This window comes from Capra hircus, chromosome 15 (genome assembly GCF_001704415.2).
Source record: "Capra hircus breed San Clemente chromosome 15, ASM170441v1, whole genome shotgun sequence".
In the NCBI taxonomy this organism is placed as follows: Eukaryota; Metazoa; Chordata; class Mammalia; order Artiodactyla; family Bovidae; genus Capra; species Capra hircus.
Window position 1 is genome coordinate 26534949 of NC_030822.1, and position 14662 is coordinate 26549610.

Here is a 14662-nt window from a genome sequence, read left to right on the forward strand (position 1 = left end):
AACCTTGTGGCTCAGCTGGTAAAGAATCCGCCTGCAATGCAGGAGACCTGGGTTCGATTCCTGGGTTGGGAAGATCCCCTGGAGAAGGGAAAGGCTACCCACTCTAGTATTCTGGCCTGCAGCATTCATGGACTGTATAGTCTATGGGGTCGCAAAGAGTCGGACAGGACTGACAGACTTTCACTTTCACTGATATGAAGCAACTTGAAGACAGAGGTAGATCTGCAAATTGCTACTTAGTTGCAAATTCCATTTAGAACTGGTGCTTTTTGAAACATCAGTTTTACATAAATGCTTGTCCAGTAGCACATTATAAACCACAGGGCTAGAATAATTTCTCTCCTGTAAATGTGGAATTGAGAGCTAAAACTGTTAAACTTAGCAACAGATGATTTTTTCAAGAGCAAAATAATATGCAACCCATAGGACTCATAAGAAAAACTTAAATTATTAGCCACCTCTCAAAGCCGAGGCATCACTTTGCTGACAAAGGTCCATATAGTCAAAGCTATGGTTTTTCCAGTAGTCATGTACAGATGTGAAAGCTGGACCATAAAGAAGACTGAGCACTGAAGAATTGATGCTTTTGAACTGTGGTGCAGAAGACTTGAGAGTCCCCTGGACTGTAAGGAGATCAAACCAGTCAATTCTAAAGGAAATCAACTCTAAATATTCATTGGAAGGACTGATGCTGAAGCGCCAATACTTTGGCCAGGTACCTCATGCAAAGAGCTGACTCACTGGAAAAGACCCTAATGCTGGGAAAGACTGAGGGCAGGAGAAGAAGAAGATGACAGAGGATGAGATGGTTGGATGGCATCACCGACTCAATGGACACGGATCTGGGTAAACTCTGGGAGTTGGTGATGGACAGGGAGGCCTGGCATACTGCGGTTCATGGGGTCACAAAGAGTCAGAGAAGACTGAGCGACTGAACTGAAATGAAAGGACTAATTTTTCTAAAATACAATTTGCTGTAGCGCTTATAGATGAGCACCTTTCACATTAAGTGATATATTCACAAAACATTCTTTACTCAGAAGAAAACAGGTTTCTTTTGGCACTCCCTAGTTAACAGGAAAGGGAACAGGAAATGAACAGACAATGTTAATAAAGGGAAGAGAAGTAGTAATATCCCAACCCTGTAATAATATAACCCAAAGTCCTAGAAGGGATAAAAAAATTAAGCCACATTGAAATAAAGATGATTTAGCAGGATCACAAAGGTCATCAGTGTTTTTGTAATACTGATACTTGGGCACAGATACAAAGTTTTGTGTGCTAATACACAGATTGCTAAAAAGTGAGACAGGTGTGAGACAAAAACTAACTTAGAAAATTAAAGAGCCTAATTTAGTCTCTGCTTTCTGTCCAACTCTTCTAAAATGTCTTCTGCTGAGCTTTCATGCTATTGTTTTCACAGCAGAAACAAGGGTGTTTGAAAAACTGGCCACAGTATTATAGTCTCCAAGCTGCCGGACAACTTTATTCAACAAGAAATTATACGTGGCTGTGGTTGAAACAAAACAAGCTGCTCAAAAGGACCTCAGTGTCAGGGTATGTTCTCTGTACCCTTAATCTGACCTTAATACTGTAGAACCTTAGTCTCACAGTGTCTTCCTGACACAAACAAGACAATGATATGAAACAAATTACAGCCTAGGTAGTTGCACGTGAAATGCAGCCAGACGCCAGAATCTTGAGGCAGAAGAAAGAACAGTCTTACAGGCTTGTGTTGGTTCTGTTTAGTTTCCATTTTCCTAAGGCACAACCAAAGTTCTTTTAGATTTATACTCTGGTAAGTGTTTTTCTTGCTGGAGGATCATAAAAGCAGGTGGAAGTAACAGCCAATTGGCATGGTAAAGTAAGGAAAACAGGACTTGGACTAAAACTAAGGTCAGCAGGTGAAAAAAAACAACAAAATTTGTATTGGTTTTAAATTAGTACCAAAGTTTCCTACTGAACAACAGAAAAACAACAGAAGTGTCTTACACCTTTGCATAAGAAAAAAATGACTTTCCTTTGGAAGCTGTAGCTCAGAATTTAATCTGGGGTAATGATAACATGTAATAAAAACAATATGGATTTTACAATAATGTATAAGCACAGAAAAGTTGTAAAAATGCTAATGTACAGAGCTACAAATATGGTGATATATGAGCAAAGGGGTCAAATCAAGTTTTCACTCTAGGTAGGTGTTGTGTTTATGACAAGTGACTCAATTTGTTATACATTCAACTCCAATAGAATTAGCTGCCTTACAATGAGATTTCACTGCCGTATCGTAGCATTTTTGGTAGTTCTGTTACAAGTTCAAGTAAGTTAGAGCTGTTTTCAACCCTTTTGTCTATTTCCTTCTAAAAACATGAAGGAGCAGGTATTCTAATAAGCTTTATGTAAATAGAATCCTGATCATTTTAGCTCTAGTTAACTCCATGCATTTCCCTGGGCATAACTATTGACTCTCTGAAAACTGGAAAATATTGCATAATTTTAAAGTCAGAGTACAACAACATTTACTGGTAACCTCAAATAAGTTATTCTAGGAGGATGAAATGTGAGTAGGTGAGTCCACCAATCATGTTTGCCTAGCCATAAAAACAGTCACAACTTAAAGATCTGCAAAGATCAAAGGAAACAGGGCAACAACCTTTAACTGGCTGGAGGTGGGACATTCTACAGGTGTCCTGGCAGCCTTCATAAAGGGTAGAAGGTGATTGACTCACCCACTCTGCTGGGCTGTGACCACACAGAGCCACTCCAGTGCCCACCATAAGTCTGGAATGTGACAAGTATAGAACCCAGAGGCAGGTCTGAGCTTGCTTACAACACTCTGACCATCACAGAGGCATATAATGACAAAAATATAAATCAAGGCTGATGCAGCTAAGTGCTGCCTCATAGCAGGCCAACTGGGTATGGGGTTTTGCTAGTCCTTAGCTGACTGTTTTCATTATTCAATCAAATATTAAGAAAAGTTCATATGCAAGCCTTGGCAAAAAAAAGTTAACTTCCTATGATCAGCATAAACTGTTAACCTGTTAAGAGAAGCCCAATACTTCTAGCATTCGGGTATATACATACACATCATGTCTGTTTCTTTTTAAACATCTTAGAGTGAGGGTGAGGAGAAGGAAGACAAATGAGATAAAGACACAAGCTAAACATCCAACAAGTCCCATTCCTCATTCTCTGTGTGGCTGGCAGCATGTCACAAAGTCACTCCTTCGCTGTGATGGTCATAATACATCTGAACATGTAGATCTTTATTTCCTTGTTTGTTTGGCTAGGCCTAGGGTACGTGCTATTTTATTTTCTTGGTGTAACAATTCATCACTGCTTCCTGAGAGGCTCAAACAGGATCACTGGCCAGATTCCGAAGAGAAACTGTTTGGAAACAAGTTAGGACAAAATGAAAGAAGATAAAATTGTTCCATGCTATCCCTGAAAAAGAAGTCATAGGCTATGCCTACAGTGGTTTGTTAGTGGTTGCCCTGGTATTAATAACCAGAGCACAGTATATTCTTTCCAGGTCTGTACCATATCTCAGAAACAATTTTTATTTATTTAAATATATTAAGCATCTATTTTTTCAAGCATGGAGCTGGGCATTTAAATTCTCTCAGATGCTTAAACAGCTCTTCAACTTAGCTATTAACAGCTCCATTTTATTGCTGAAGAAACTAAGGCTTGAAGAAAGGAGACTTGCCTAGGGTCATAAAGCAGTAAGTCAAAGACAGAAGATTCAAGAGCATCTGGTTCCAAAGCCTGTACTCTTTCCATCCCATCCCCTTCTTCTACCTCCATCCCATTCTCCCATTACCTCCTCCTCCAACACACACATACACACAACTCCCTAGGAAGGAGACTTACCTTCACCTTTGGCCTGTATCTCAAATAAAGTGTTCTTGTATATAAACTGAAAGAAAAGGGGAGAGGGAAGAGCTTTTCAGACAATTTTTTTTCTTTTAAATTACAGTTGACTTACAGTGTTATATTAACTTCAGGTGCACAGCAAAGGGATTATTTATATATATATATATATAATATATATGTGTATATAAATATATACACATACACATATATATGTATTCTTTTTCAGATTATTTTCCATTAAAGGTTATTACAAGATATTGAATATAGTTCCCTGTGCTATATGGTAGATCCTTGCTGTTTATTTTATATATAGTAGTGTGTATCTGTTAACCTCAAAGCTCTAATTTATCCCTCCTTCCCCACCCCCTTTTCCCTTTGGCAACCATAAATTTGCTTTCTATGTCTATGAGTCTATGCCTGTTTTGTAAATAAGTTCAGATAAATTTTTAATTCATGTAAACTGGCTTATTGACATATTCAACCACACTGCCTCTGTATATACAAAGAAAAAGTAGCACTGATAAATGAACTTTAGTAACCATTTTTGAGAATCTACTCTGTGCAGAATACTTGGCAAAGTACTAAGAAAGATGGAGAAATGAACAACTCTTGCACTGGACACTCAGGATATTTGTAGTGGAGGGCATTCCACTCATGCTTGATTTTATTCATGTCATGATTGCCAGTTTCATCCCTGAAGTTATTTGGTAGTAAGAATTAAGGCAGAGTATTCCTAGAACATTTTAGAAATGGTTATATCAACTCTATAAGGATTATAATATAGGTGTGAAATAACCAGAAAGGTATCACTTCTTCAGAGAATTCTTTAAAATGAATCACCTCTAAAGATAAGATTTTAATATCAGTCCATACAGCAAAAAGTTAAATTTATTCCTGAAAAATTTATTAAACTGTGTATAACTTACAACATACAGTTTGTGTACACTATTTAATTGTATTTGAATAGTAATATACAGCATGAGTACATAGGTAAAACATAATTTTATAGTATGAAAAATGTCCTACTTTAAATAAGAGAATGAAAAAGAGCATGGTAACTTTGTGTGGCTATACCATCCTACTGTACCTCAAACTGGAATTGTGAAGAGAGGCAGCATATGTTAAAAATACTGCCCTATCTTAGAATATAACCTTTGTTGTTATTTAGTCAATAAGTTGTATCCAACTCTCTGCAGCCCCTTGGACTGCTGCACACCAGGCTTCCTTGTCCTTCACTATCTCCCTAAGTTTGCTCAAACTCATGTCCATTGAGTCAGTGATGCAATCCAACCATCTCGTCCTCTGTTGCCCGCTTCTCTTGCGCTCAGTCTTTCCCAGCATCAGAGTCTTTTCCAAAAAGTAGGCTCTTTGCATGAGGTGGGCAAAGTGTTGGAGCTTCAGCTTCAGCATCAGTCCTTCTGAAGAATATTCAGGGTTGATTTCCTTTAGAATCGACTGGTTTGATCTCCTTGCTGTCCAAGATTATAATAAAATAAACTTACTCTGATGGTTTTTCAGATGTTAATCTCTAAAACGAAGCTACCATATTCTCTCTTCTCTTTAGTGAAGAGTCCTGGACTGGGGCAGAGAAGCCCTGGATTCCAATCCATGCTGTTCCCTCTACCACTCTCAACTATTTATTAAGTACCTACAACATGGGGGCAAGCACTGGACCCAGAGTTTTATACACACTTCATTCTTAAATTACCCTACTAGATAGGTATTATTCTTGTTTTGCATATGAGAAAGTCTCAAAAAATTTCAAATATTTCATTCAAGGTGGTATAGCTATTAAATGCTAGAAGCAAGATTTGAAGTCAGCTGCCATCTAATGATTATCCAGTATGTTGTCCTGTAACTGGCCAGTGATCAAGTCACTTCTCTCTGGGCCCCAGTTTTGTTCACCATCAAATGAGGCAGTTATATTAGGTTATTTCTAAGGTCTTGATTGGTAGATGGTTGTAAATTTGTGTGAGTAATGTCTGATGGCTACTTCTGTGAAACATTCCTCTCCCCTAATTTGCTATTTTTTTTTCCTCTGCTCAGTTTCAGAGCAACTTACTTTTTAGTCTTCTGTGGGTGGAGTATAGAGTGAGCTTCTGATTCACCCAACTTGATGCAGAAAAGTCTACCATTAGACTCCCTTCTTTGGGCCGGCTCCTTTTCTTTGGTTAGCTCTAGGTCTTGACTTCTGTCTCCTTTGTTCCATGAGGCCACAGAATCAGAGCTTAGAATTGATGGACTGACAAAAATTCTTCCAGCCCAAAGCAGCTGTGGTGCTCATTTTTAGGTACCTGTTTTCTTTTAGACTGTAATATTTATTTTAATATTGTCAACATTTGATGCTTTAAATATTTTATCCGACACTCTTCGTTGTTTTAGCAGGAAATCTGTCTGAATATCCTAGGCTGGCATCATTGCAAATTAAAGTCCTGGTCAATTTAAACATTTCAACAATCTATGGAATAAAAGAGTATTCTCCTTATCTTAACAGATCAGGAAATGGAGACTTAGTGCTAAGTAAATAACTTGGCACAAGATTGTTACCCAGTTATGAAGTAAAGGAGTAAAGATCTGAACTCAGATATGTTTTACTCTACTGTGTTACTCTTTGTTTCAAACATCTGTACAGGACCTAAGTTTTAGAGTACATCATGTTACTAAATTCTCAAATTGTCCCTCTGAAATATCAGTATTCACATGTTCCCTTCAATGAGGGACCTACAGAATCAAAATTTCCATATAATTAAAACTTATAACATTGAAGTTTCTTTTATTTCAGTTATTTAGGGTGAAATATATCTAAAATATATTCTATTCTTCCCTGTCTCCTTAAAAAAAAGGAAAACATTTTAACATTACTAGAAAACAATAAAATTAACTCAAAATCTTGCCACCAAATCTCATCAAATGCTTCAATTTTTGTGTATTTACTTTAAACTGTGTCACCATTCAAATAAATTCTTACACTGGTTTAATAATTTTATATATATGACTTTGATTCAGTTAAAAATAAAAATGTCTATGTTGCCATAAAATTTTCATATTTATAATTTTAAATGGCTGAATAAAGGATACTATGGTTTATGATTTTTTCCCTAACTACTGGATATTTTCTTTTTCTTTTTATTAATATAAATGTATTTATTTTAATTGGAGGCTAATTACTTTACAATATTGTATTGGTTTTGCCATACATCAACATGAATCTGCCACGGGTGTACACATGTTCCCCATCCTGAACCCCCCTCCCACCTCCCTCCCCATACCATCCCTCTGGGTCATCCCAGTGCACCAGCCCCAAGCATGCTGTATCATGCATTGAACCTGGACTGGCGATTCATTTCATATATGATATTATACATGTTTCAATGCCACTCTCCCAAATAATCCCACCCTCTCCCTCTCCCACAGAGTCCAAAAGACTGTTCTATATATCTGTGTCTCTTTTGCTGTCTCGCATACAGGGTTATCGTTACCATCTTTCTAAATTCCATGTATATGCGTTAGTATACTGTATTGGTGTTTTTCTTTCTGGCTTACTTCACTCTGTATAATAGGCTCCAGTTTCATCCACCTCATTAGAGCTGATTCAAATGTATTCTTTGTAATGGCTGAGTAATACTCCATTGTATATATGTACCACAGCTTTCTTATCCGTTCATCTGCTGATGGACATCTAGGGATTATTGTTTTTCTTTTGCTAAATTAAATAACAGTGATAAAACTTTCTGTGTCTACACACATTTTCATTTTTCAGGGTTTTTTTCTTTAGGATAAATTGTGAGAAAGCTAATAATTGTGATAAAAATATAAACATTTCAGTTTCATCAACATATGTAGCATCAAATTTCTTTCCAAATGGATTGTACCAATTTACACTGACAAGTAATATATGATAATACCATTTTCACTATAACTAAAGAATAAAGAAGAGAGTTTACAAATACTACCGTAGCTCACTTAAGGGTTATATAAACTATTCCACTGTTTTATTTCTAAATTATTTTTTGAAAGGCTAATACAAGCATTTGGTTAAAAATTCAAACAGTATGAAAAGGTATACAGGAAAAAGAAGGTCTGTCTCCTATTCCTGACCCTCAGCTCAGAGCTAACTGCTGTTATTTAACAGCTTATGTGTAACCTTACAAAGAGTTTTCACATTTCTCAGCATATATGTGTACTCAGCCTCCTCTTCACAAAAATAGGCCTGGCCTTCCTCTCTCTCTCTTTTTTTAAAATTTAATATCAGTTTGAAACTTACAGAAAGGTTGCAAGATTAAGAATTCTTGTATCCCCTTATTCCAGATCCCCAACTGTTACCATTGAACCACATCTGTTTCATATTTATACCCATACACAAAAACACATAATGTACGTGTATGTGTATGTCTATTTATCTGTTTCCTACAGGGTCATTAAATGACAGGATGCCCATCATCCCTAAATACTTCATTGTGTATCACCACAAAACAAGAACACTCTCCTAAATTATTATAATATAACTGTTCCAACCAGAAAATTAGTATTAATAAAGTACTCCATCCAAGTCAAAACAATTCAAATTTTGCTGAATGTCCCAACAATTTCTCTTCTCCATCCTGGTTCAGGGTCTTATCCAGCAACATGCACTGCATTTAGTTTCCAGGTCATGTCTTAACCATCATTTCCTAACTCAATAATTCTTCAGCTCTCTGCCTCCCATAACTTGATGGTCTTACAAGACTTTCACTCTGTGGAAATACCTTCAACATGATTTCATCAATGTTTTCACAGCCAGACACAGGCCTTGCAACTCTGGCAGGAATACCACAGAAAGGATGCTGAACTCATTCCAGTGCACTGTATCAGGAGTCACACTATAGTGACCAGCCCCATTATGGGCAATGCCAACCTTAGATGCAGGAAACTTGGTTGCTACTAGTTTTCCTTACTGTAAATTCACCATTTTCCCCTCTGTATTAGTGTTTTAGTAGGGGAGACTCAAGGGAGTATTTCATAATATTCAAGAGAGTGCTCAGTAATTCTGAATTATGTCAATCTGTGTTCCTCATCAAACTTCTACCTATCAGCCAGAGATCAATTGTTAACTAATATCTATCATATATCCAATAGATAGTTCTCAAATGGTAATTATTTGTTTCTACTCTTCCTTCTGCATTTATCAGTCGGCATTCTTTTGTAAGGAAGAGCTTTCTCTTCTCATTTATTTATATTAGTATGCAGTCACAGATTCTTATTTTATTCAATAGATTGCAATTTGCATACACCTAATGTGTCCTATATCTGAGTGTATGTACATATGTAAGTGTGTGTGTGTGTGTGTGTGTGTGTCACACATTCTGGAGTGTGTTTTTGGGGATTTTGGCAGCATCACTGTACAGCTTGTGGGACCTTAGTTCTCCAACAAGGGACTGAACCTGGGACACAGCAATGAAGGTGCAGAGTCCTAACAAGTGAACCATCAGGGAATGCCCAATACCAAACCTTTTAATTCCAATCTAACCCCCTCAGAGTTCCTTCTATCTTTCCCTCTTTTCATATTTTTAAATCCCTTGTACTACAGCAGAGTAATCAGGCTCTTGTTAACCTCTCAATATCTTTACTTATTGTTTAATCAGTTAATTTATTTGTCCAATGTAACCTATTTCCCAACTCCAGCTACCTCCTCCATCCATCCCTTCCTCTCACCATCCTGTTTCCAGTCCCACACAGAAGCCCCATCCTCATCACCTTGATTTTCTTAGAGTAATTCAGCAAGCTACTACCACTGACCCCTTTTCCTCACTCCCTATTCCTTGGACATTGAATGCTGGTACCCTGCACAGCACTTCTTCCCCCTCACTGCCTTATTTCCTTGAAAGGTTTCCACACCAGGAAGACAGAAGGAGAAAGTGCAAAAAAAAAAAAAAAAAAAAAAAAAGATAGGAAAATGTAGAAAAGGGGAGGCGGGAGTGGGAAACCCTCAGTTCAGTTCAGTTCAGTTCAGTCGCTCAGTCGTGTCCAACTCTTTGCGACACCATGAATTGCAGCACGCCAGGCCTCCCTGTCCATCACCAACTCCCAGAGTTCACTCAAACTCACGTTCATCGAGTCGGTGATGCCATCCAGCCATCTCATCCTCTGTCATCCCCTTTTCCTCCTGCCCCCAATCCCTCCAGCATCAGAGTCTTTTCCAATGAGTCAACTCTCCGCATGAGGTGGCCAACGTACTGGAGTTTCAGCTTTAGCATCATTCCTTCCAAAGAACACCCAGGGCTGATCTCCTTTAGAATGGACTGGTTGGACTCCCTGCAGTCCAAGGGACTCTCAAGAGTCTTCTCCAACACCACAGTTCAAAAGCATCCCTAGTCTTTCAAAATAGGATATATTGAGTATAAGTTCATCCCTTTGAGTACTTACTAGAAAAATTCATTGGTATATTATATTACACTGCAGTAATGTACTTGGGATTTCTTGGGGAGTGTTACAGAACCAAGTTTTTAATTCTTGGGTCTGTTCTAGTTACTTTTGGTTCTCCTTTTCTATCATTTGTCAGTTTTCCCGAACATTTCCTGCCATAACCCTTCTTCTTAAATAGATATTTCTAATATGATATGGGCTAAGAATCCAAACAATTAATTCAGTAAGAGTAGCAAACTAGAATAAGTATACATACAGCCAGAGTTTTTAAAGCTCTTCCATATTTAATAACCTTGAGCTCTTCAAGGTATGAATTCACTGATTCTTATTTAGCTGCCCAGAAGTTCTTTTTATGTAATTCTCAAGTAGTTAAATTTTAGATAATTCAGGTTGCCTAAATAGATTATCTCTAGATAGGTGGGATGCAAATGTTATTTTGAGATGGTACTCTAAAATTTCATTTGAATAAATTTTCACATTGGTTCAAAGGAAAATTTTCTTCCCCTTTCTACAAATATTTAAGCTCTCCCAATTCTTGAGATGAATTTGAGATTAAACATTAGAGATACCAAGGGAACATTTCATGTAAAGATGGGCACAATAAAGGACAGAAATGGTATGGACCAAACAGAAGCAGAAGATATTAAGAAGAGGTGGCAAGAATATACAGAAGAATTATACAAAAAAGATCTTCAAGATCCAGATAACCACGATGGTGGTGATCACTCATTTAGAGCCAGACATTCTGGAACGTGAAGTCAAGAGGGCCTTAGGAAGCATCACTACAAACAAAGCTAGTGGAGGTGATGGCATTCCAGTTGAGCTATTTCAAATCCTAAAAGATGATGCTGTGAAAGTGCTGCATTCAATATGCCAGCAAATTTGGAAAACTCAACAGTGGCCACAGGACTGGGAAAGGTCAGTTTTCATTCCAATCCCAAGGAAAGGCAATGTCAAAGAATGTTCGAACTACCACACAATTGCACTCATCTCACACACTAGCAAAGCAATGCTCAAAATTCTCCAATCCAGGCTTCAACAGTATATGAACCATGAACTTCCAGATGTTCAAGCTGGATTGAGAAAAGGCACAGGAACCAGAGATCAAATTGCCAGCATTTATTGGATCATCAAAAAAGCAATAGAGTTCCAGAAAAACATCTACTTCTGCTTTATTGACTATGCCAAAGTCTTTGACTATGTGGATCACAACAAACTGTGGAAAATTCTGAAAGAGATGCGAATACCAGACCACCTGACTTGCCTCCTGAGAAATCTGTATGCAGGTCAAGAAGCAACAGTTAGAACTGGACATGGAACAGCAGACTTGTTCCAAATTGGGAAATGAGTACGTCAAGGCTGTACACTGTCAGCCTGCTTATTTAACTTATATGCAGAGTACATCACGAGAAATCACAGACTGGATGAAGCATAATCTGGAATCAAGATTGCCAAGATAAATATCAATAACCTCCACTCTTATGGTAGAAAGCGAAGAACTGAAGAGCCTCTTGATGAAAGTAAAAGAGGAGAGTGAAAAAGTTGGCTTAAAACTCAACATTCAGAAAACATCATGGCATCCGGTCCCATCACTTTGTGGCAAATAGATGGGGAAACAGTGGAAACAGTGAGAGGCTTTATTTTCTTGGGCTCCAAAATCAGTGCAGATGGTGACTGCTGCCATGAAATTAAAAGACGCTTGCTCCTTGGAAGAAAAGCTATGACCAACCTAGATAGCATATCAAAAAGGGAAAGGCATTAATTTCTTGACAAAGGTCCATCTAGTCAAGGCTATGGTTTTTCCAGTAGTCATGTATGGATGTGAGAGTTGGACCATAAAGAAAGCTAAGCACCAAAGAATTGATGCATTTGAACTGTGGTGTTGAAGAATACTCTTGGGAGTCTCGTGGACTGCAAGGAGATCCAACCAGTCCATTCTAAAGAAAATCGGTCCTGAACATTCATTGGAAGGACTGATGCTGAAGGTGAAACTCCAATACTTTGGCTACCTCATGTGAAGAACTGACTCATTTGAAAGACCCCGATGCTGGGAAAGATTGAAAGAGGGAGAAGGTAATGACAGAGGATGAGATGGCTAGATGGCATCACTGACTCAAGGGACATGAGTTTGAGTAAGCTCCAGGAGTTGGTGATGGACAGGGAAACCTGGCGTGCTACAGTCCATGGGGTTGCAAAGAGTCAGACACAACTGAGCAAGTGAACATCCTCTGGTAAAGAGATCATTATGATAACATTTATTCATTAAATCATTTAGCAACATATACTGAGTTCTTACTATGTGACAGGCACTATTTTAAGCACTTGGGAGAGTAGCAGTGACTAAAATAAAGCCCTTGCTCTCAAGGAACTTACAGTCTAGTTGAGGAAGGTAAACCAGTAAACCCTTATATAACTCTTTGTAAATGCTGTGAAGAAAAATAAATTCTGGTAAGGGGAGAGAGAGTGATACAGACATATTAGGATGTGAGTAGGATGAACAGAGACAATTCTGGTTCCATTTTTGCTGTAAGTGGCTGACCTCCAATAAATTCTTTATAAGGGAAACAGAGGCAACCAATTTGTTTCAGGGAAGGAGACAAAGTAAGTTGGTGACTTCAGATATGTACTCATGCTTTTTCAGTCGCTGCTCAGGGGATCTGGCTGCTTTTTCCCTCTTAAATTAGTTCTCTATAAACAAAGATATGCTGTTCAACAAGAATTGGAAATGTTTATATCCTACTGCACTAAAAAAGGAGATGAATGATCTACTTAAAATGTAGATCATGTGCCAGAGGTCAGTTATACAGCTGTCACCCTTTCAGGATGAGAAAACTGCTTCAGGGAGAGGAAGGGACTTGCTTAAGATCACTCTGATTCGGTCTCTGACGTTTCATATTTACACATTCTATTTGAAGAGTAAAGAAAGAAACACTCCAATAGTAGGATTAAAGTCTCTATTTCCTACCTGAAAAGGATGTGAAGATAAGAACCAAGGCCAGTTAAAATATGCCACCATGCATGAAACTGTGTGGTAACACCTATGATAGGTGGTACCTTCTTTCGAAAGTTCCTGTGTGAAGGGGGGGAAAATAAGCATTAAATTATTTTTCATATTTAACAATTAATGTTGATAGTATCAAAGCATTTTGAAACATTATTCTCAAACATGGCAATTATTTCATTTCCTTTTGTCTGCTGTATTGTTTTCCAAAGTATGTTTTGAGGAACAGTATTCCTAATAGACGTTCCATGAAGAAATGACTCTGTGATCAAGATAAATGTAGGAAACAGTACATAGTTTGTTGCCCTTTTGGAGATTTGTAATGCATATTAACAGCTGTAAAAAGTCCTACCATAACTAAACAGTTTATCATCAGTTTTTTCAGGTAAACTACTAGTCCATGGAACCCTTCTTTCAGGTAATATTTATTAACACCTTATGGACCAAGTTTTTCCTGCAAAGTCTCACTTCATAGTGGGTCTTTGAGGTGGCTGTTAAAAGCTGTGCTTTGCAGATTAGGAGCCTAAAATTCAGAGATTACTGAGTTGCCCAAGTACTCAGCTAGGGGCACAGCTGAGCCTCAAATTCTAGACCTTGTGATTAAGTGTGTATTATATTAATATTCTCATCTATCAGAGCAGAGAAATTCAGTGTGAAACATCGAATTATTTTCCAGATATCCCCACAAGTTTTGCGAACATCTCAACATTTCTCAGAAATAAAGAGGACTCAGCTAGAGGATGATGACTTACTTTTGCATTGTAAATGTTCCAATGAGAGTTCTGATGGATACTGCTGATTCAGAACCACTCAATTAGATCTTAGTTTTCTAAGCAAGATGTATTATTTGTGTGCATTTAAAGTCTACATTTCAAACATGTGCAAAAATAGGCAAAATAATAATGTACTCATTACCCAGCTTCAACAATTATAAATTATTTCTTTTTAACAATTATAATTTATGGCCAATCTCGTATCATCTAAGCTCTCATCTACTTCTTTCCTCCCATATTATTTATTTTGAAGCAAATCCCAGATAGTGTATCATTTTATCTCTAAATATCTCAGCATATATCTCTAATCCCTTAATTTAATCAGACATTCAATTACTAATCATATTTGATATTCAATTACCGATCATAAAAATGATACAGATTTTTTTAAACACAAGTCTGTTTCAATCAAGATCCAAAAAAAGTAATTACATTACTTTGGAGTTTGGTTGATATATCTCTTACATCTCTTTTATTTTATTTTTTCATTTCGTGGCTGCATCAGGTGGCATGTGGAATCTTAATTCTCAAACCAGGGAGAGAAGCCTGTGCACCTACATTGAAAACAGAGAGTCTTAACGCTGGATCACCAGGGAAGCCACAAGTCTCT

General features: G+C 37.6%; 1 protein-coding gene across 1 annotated transcript in view; it reads right to left on the minus strand.

The window, feature by feature from the left end:
* Positions 1014-14662, minus strand: part of ACER3 (alkaline ceramidase 3) — a 145788-nt gene continuing 132139 nt past the window's right edge. Inside the window, exons 9-11 of the mRNA XM_018059312.1 lie at positions 13244-13348; positions 3874-3919; positions 1014-3387 (exon numbers count right to left, since the gene is read on the minus strand). Coding sequence (XP_017914801.1) covers positions 3334-3387; positions 3874-3919; positions 13244-13348 — 205 coding nt within the window. The 3' untranslated portion in view covers positions 1014-3333. The remainder of the gene's footprint in view (positions 3388-3873; positions 3920-13243; positions 13349-14662) is intronic.